Here is a 6,000-nt window from a genome sequence, read left to right as displayed (position 1 = left end):
GCAAATGTGTGATTTAAAAATATTTTCTTAAATACATGGACTGTTTTAGAGAAGGGAATAGCAAACGCTTATCCTTCTGGAAAAAAAATATCTTTATGTGATAAGCACATCCTACTGTGGTTCTAATCTGTTCTGGGAATCAGCTTGGTGATATTGCCTTACAAGATAATTTCTGGGCTGTTGTCTATCTTTGTTTCTATTTTAGTTTAATCCCTTTGTTATATTTTAGTTTAATTAGAGGAATTAAATAAAACCTCCATATATCAAACCTCCAATATATCAAAATACATGGCTCAGGTCTTTTCATGTTTCCAAAAATGAAGTTTCTACAGTTTCATCAGAGATACGTGTTTCAATTTGGCCTTGAGAGCCACCAGGGACCACAAGATAGCTCTGGAATTGCACAGAGCAGACAATCTGGATTAGACAAGCCAGGACTGAATTCTGGCTCTGCCACTTTCTAGGTACTTCACTTGTCAGAACCTCCGTTTCCTCATCTATACAGTGGGAATCACACCTACCTCTAAGAGTTGTTGGGAAGCATTGTGAAGTGCTTGGCACAGCCCCTGGCATATCCTTTTATCTGTTCACCAATCATTTATTGCATAATACAGTCAGCCAGGCACTCCACTGGGGGGACTGAGGATGTGTGATGAACAGGCACCCTCCAATAAAGCCTTCAGGGGATTGATAACAGTAACATTTGTCAAACACAAGCAAATACCCGAGTGGAGACGTGGGAGTGCTCTTTGAAGCGCTGAAGAATCACTGCTCTTTGGTACCTTCAGAACATGTGTGGGTTTGGGCTAAGGGAGAGAACGGGGATAACTCGCTGGTGCTTTGCTGGCCTGCTCATCTCCGTGGCTGCCCGCCTGCTTGCAAGCTTATTTCACGACCAACCAAGTGAAACCCAGCAGGCAGAGCATCAGGGACTTATCCATGGTGACCCGAAGTCCTGCTCCGCTTTCCAACCAAAAATCGCAGTGCTTGATGGAACAGAGCTCACTGATCAGCCTCCACAGGACCTGCTGGTAAAGCTTGTCTGGTTTCTCTGGGGACAGCTCCTCCTGGTTCGCAGCCTGGGTGGCATTGATGCAGCTGGTGACAAACTTCTCCTTGGTCACGTTGACCTCGGAGCAGCCGTTGTAGTGGATGCCATCCGGGAACTGCCAATAGTTGGCTTCATAGTACCTGTTGCCCTCGGCTCCGAAGTCGATATCCAGCTTCTGGCCCTGCTTGATGAAGGTTCCAGGGCGCATCTCTGCCCTGCGGGCCTCCGTGACCTGGGAGGCACTGGGTAAGGCCTTCCGGTTCCACTTGATTCTGTGCTTTATCCCTCTGGCCCTGACTGCGGAGAGCTGGCTGAAAAGCAGGATGCAGACGATGGCCAACCGGCATCCACTCAATTGCTTCCTCATTGTGTCAGAATCTGCAACAGCAAAGGAAGGGGCAGCTAAGTTCTCCAGTGGCGTTCCCTGTCTCCCCCCTCCGCCTCCGCCTCAGGTGGGCAGATTTTAAATAAGGAATGACATTCTTGCCCCATTGACATTTTTCCAGAAGCAGCATTGTTTTCCCATATTTGGGCAGTACAGGGTTAAGTCAATACCAAGTTTCTTACTTTTGCCTGGTATTATATCCATTCAGGGCGGTGATCCTGGTTTTCTCAGACAGATAAGAAGCTGCAACTGGCAATTATAAAGCCTTTGAATGTGCATGGGAAAATAAATGAGTAATGACTTAATGCATATATGTTTTCTTTGGTACTCCCAAGTCTTTCAAATCAAGGGGTCCCTGGGAGGAAAATAGTAGAAGTTGGAATCAGAGGCTTCTGGGCATAGGCTGCATTTTTAATCTTTCTTCTCCATTGCTCTAAACTGGCACAGTTGTGGGCACATTCTGCCATCCATTCTAAGAAAGTCACTGGCTGCTGATCCTGAAGGCCTTTAAGGTAATGGGAGAGAGAGAGAGAGAGAGAGAGAGAGAGAGAGAGAGAGAGAGAGAGAGAGAGAGATGGGGGAAGAGAGACACGGAAGTGTAGTTAGGGGACCCTAGCCTCCCCAGGAATAATCCTTTCATGTCTCACCTCTGGGAACAGTGTGACCCCATCTTCCCACAGCTAGCTTCTTATTACACACTTACTATGTGTGTGTCAGCCACTGACATTGCCGAACTCACTTGTCACGTGGGATAGGTACATGATTATCCCCATTTTATAAAAGTTGTACTGAGATTCAGAGACATTAAGTAGTTTGCCAAGCCACACAATAGCAGGTGGCAGATCTGAATGCAGCTCTGTCTGACACTGTTCCCATGTGCCCACACACCATGCCCCACTGCCCTTCTGGGCTGCAGGATGGGAAGGTGCTCAAATTTTATGCTTTTGACTCACTGGGCATGGGGGCAGCCCTGACAGACCCTAAGCTGAGCAAAGAGGAGAATTCGTGAGGCATTTCATAGGATATGAGATGATGAGGGGGGCAGGAGGGCCTGGGGAGTGCTGGGGGTCCTGGGTCAGGTGCCCTAGGGCATGTGAAGGGCTGCTGATGACATCAGGCACTATCTGCTCCCCTGCAGACTCCCAAACCGGTAGTTCAGTCACATGTGGCTCTTAAAACTACAATAGTTATTGTGGAAATCCACCTCCCCACCCCAGGTCAACTGTTCGGAGCATTCCAGCACCTGGACTTTTGTCTGTGAGGATCAGGGATACAGGAAGAATTACCATAGTGGAGCGTGCTTAAAGGGTTGTTGCCTAGATAAGATTTCCTGTAAGTTCATACGTTCCAGAACTGGTGGAGGTTGAAAAGGTAACTTGCTTTGCCCCTAACACACCCTCCACTAGACCCTTGCAGCATTCCTAACAGTGATTAGTACCCCTCTGTTAAAACATTCAACTCTAGTGAGACACTGGTTCTTATGTAGAAAAATGCAAACTAAGTGTATTTCTAGTCTCCTCTGGACCCCTGCAAGGAGGCTTCTGCTAACCTTTCTTTCCATGCAGGCATCACCTGGTCTTTGCCCCCAGAGTGGGCATGAGTGTGCCCTGCAGCAGGCTGAACACCTAGGCTTTCAGCACCCCACCCTCACTGCCCCCTAATCACAGTGAGCTCAGGGCATCTTTCTCCAAAGAGACCCAAGCGTGAAGCAACCATATATTAACCTCCTAAACAGGGGCCACACCCCATCTCATCAGCCCATACTCCCTGGTAGGAGAAATCTTAAGAATAATAACATCAATTACAGGCACGCCAAATTAAATAAAAGCATAGAGATCTGGAAAAAGAAACTGGTCTTCTAGGCAAGGGCTTAAAAAAAAGAGAAAATCCCAACCAGCCAAACCTTAAATAGCATTTTATTGTAGCACCAAAACATAGACATGCAACATCAGTATGCCCGAACATTCTCACAAGTGTTCCCTGACTTGGGTCCTACCCCAGGAGATGGGAGTCAAGTAGTCACTGCATGGTTTGCAGTCTGCTTAGAAACGAGCAACCCCAACCACAGACCTGGAATCCACACAAAAACTCTGGCTCCCCACCTACCTTGGGTTCTCTCTGGGAGCGCACCTCTGGAGCCACGGGCTGCCCTGTTCTCCAGCTCACCCTCCTGGCAGCCAGGCCTGCCGGGCTATGTAGGAGCTGCAGAGGGAGTGGCAGTCCTGCTTCTCTCCAAATACGGCAGGCTTTCCCTTCCTGACAGGACCAATCAGGGGTTCCCGGGCACTCCTTTGTCTTGAGAAGGATGGACCTTCTCATGGCTTTTACCTACTAAACATCACGTGAAGACCTTGAATGTTCAGCAAGACTCGAGAGTTGCCTTTCATTTTATGTATTGTCTACTTACGATTGCTGGTTTATTATAAAGGATACAAATGAAGAGCCAAATAAAGAGGTACATAGGGCAAGATCTGAAAGGGTTCCAAGTGCAGAAATCCCCGTGGAGTTGGGGTACACCACCCTCCCTACATGTGGATGAGTTTACCATCCTGGTAGCTCTCCGAATCCCTCTGTGCCAGGAACTGGGGACAAAAAACAATTATTCAAGCAAAAGATGCTCCTAGCACTCCTATCACTCAGGAAGTTACAAGGTTTTAGAAGCTCTGTACCAAGAACTTGGAGACGAAAATCAAATATATATTTCTTGTTATATCACAATATCACAGCTGGACAGAGGGATGAATGCATCTGTCCGAAGAGTCCGGTGTAGACTATTTTTAAGACTGCTGTTCCAGAGGTGCCCTTTAGAATTGAAATGAGAAGTGTTAGAAGGAAAATGCTTTCCCATCAATATCTACATCAGAGGGTGATTTAAACAGGTCTTGCTGGATGTGCATACTGCCCTGCCCCTTAAGACCAGCCTCAGATTGCAAAGGTGCCTTTGCTGGCCATCCTTTGTGGGAAGAGGCAAGTCAGGAAGAGGACGAGTGTTCAGCTAGACGATGTGCCCCACAGTCTAGACGCAAAGGGAGTGAGGGGCTGTGCTTCCATTGGGAAGGGGGAAAACCAGGGCTAGTGGTGGGTGGAAGGCCAAATCAGAGGACTCGCCAGCACTTTGGGCTGCTGTGGTTATGTGGGAAAGCTTGAACCAGTGAATTAGTCCAAAGATCGATGAGTTGAAGATCTGTGGAAAACCAGGGGATAGAGACAGGTGGACACAAAAACCAACACCGTTCCAGGATGGTGGAGGCTGAGAGTGGATTTTTCAGAGTGCCTCTCTTTTTACATGATGCCTAGTGTAGCGGGGAGGGGAACTAGAGAATCAGTCACCCCTGGCATCAGGGACTGGGCATATTTATTGGGTGACCATTCCTTATACAGAAGGGACTTGCTCAGTTGTCCCTGTTACAATCATTACGGCAACGCGAAATCAAAAGTGAATTGTGGAGATGTGTATGGAGTGAGAATTGCCTGTAAATAAATGCAATTTTCATCCTGAATGTGACTCAGTCATTGTTCACCAGACTCGCTTCCAAGCCCTGTCGCGAACCAAATTAAGTGGTTACTTCTGAGCAGACCAGCAGATGGCGCTAGAAGAGCTTATAAAGACTCGTCCTGAAGGTGGGGAAACCCCTCAGCTGACGCTGCCCCTGCAGTCTCTGTGCTCTAATTGGATTTGGATCCTCCAGTTGCGCCTTTCTTTATCCTCTGCCTTTACCTTTAAATTTTATTTCATATTCCTCTTAAAAAAAACCCCACACTTTACCATTTTTATGAAGAATAATAGACTTTTTGGTCTTGTGAACACACACAAACACATTAGTAGGGCAAACAGTATAAACTATTTGCAAAATGCAGAAGAGAAGAAAAAGAAAAGAGATCTCTTAATGTTTCACTATCCAGAGACAAGTGTCAATACAGTTTTTTTTTACATTATATAGGTGCTTAGGGTCATAATCAGGGTTTGAGATGTTTAGAGCTGGGAAGGACTCAGAATCCTCTAGTCCAGCTCCTTCACACTGTGAGGTCATGGGACCCAGATAGGCCCAAGGTCACCCAGCCAGGCGGGCAGTGCTGCCCCTGTGGGCCCATTGCTCTGTTCTGAACTTTGTGTACCGTTCACCCTGCCTCTCCCCATCAAGTGCCATCTCCTCCAGGCTCCCTTCATCCCTTTCTTTCTACCCCTTTCTGAGCAGGACTTTGCCCAGAGGGTGGTGGGAGGTTGGTTTAGAGCTGATGAGACTGCAGATTCCTCTTGTCAGTAAACAAAAGGCTGTTCTCAGAGACACAGAAGAGTGCAAAGACTGAAAATGTTCAGAAGACGGGAGGAGCTCTGGAAGCTGCAAACAAGGCAAGAAAACTCAGACAGATGCAGGGAGTTCAGAACTGTTCCAATCCCTGCCTGTAAAAAACGAACAAACAACCAAGGAATTGTGCGAGAACATTAGTCTCTTTAAATGAGCTGGGAGGCCAGGGCCCAGTGACTTGTGTCATCTGGCGTCAACGATTATATTAGGAATATAACTTAACAGTGAGCATGTTTGTGAAAACAGGGAAAATGAGA

At 47.2% G+C, this 6,000-nt stretch overlaps 1 protein-coding gene across 1 annotated transcript; it reads right to left on the bottom strand.

The window, feature by feature from the left end:
- Positions 1 to 884: 884 nt before the first annotated feature.
- Positions 885 to 1,418, bottom strand: PRND (prion like protein doppel; the record flags this gene model as incomplete). Its single annotated transcript, XM_081033656.1, has 1 exon — positions 885 to 1,418. The coding sequence occupies one exon, from the start codon at positions 1,416 to 1,418 to the stop codon at positions 885 to 887; it is 534 nt and encodes a 177-aa protein (XP_080889782.1).
- Positions 1,419 to 6,000: the final 4,582 nt, after the last annotated feature.

Source organism: Rhinolophus hipposideros (assembly GCF_964194185.1).
Source record: "Rhinolophus hipposideros genome assembly, chromosome: 22".
In the NCBI taxonomy this organism is placed as follows: domain Eukaryota; kingdom Metazoa; phylum Chordata; class Mammalia; order Chiroptera; family Rhinolophidae; genus Rhinolophus; species Rhinolophus hipposideros.
The sequence above is the reverse complement of the archived record's forward strand: the minus strand, read 5'-3'. Positions and strand labels throughout refer to the sequence as shown.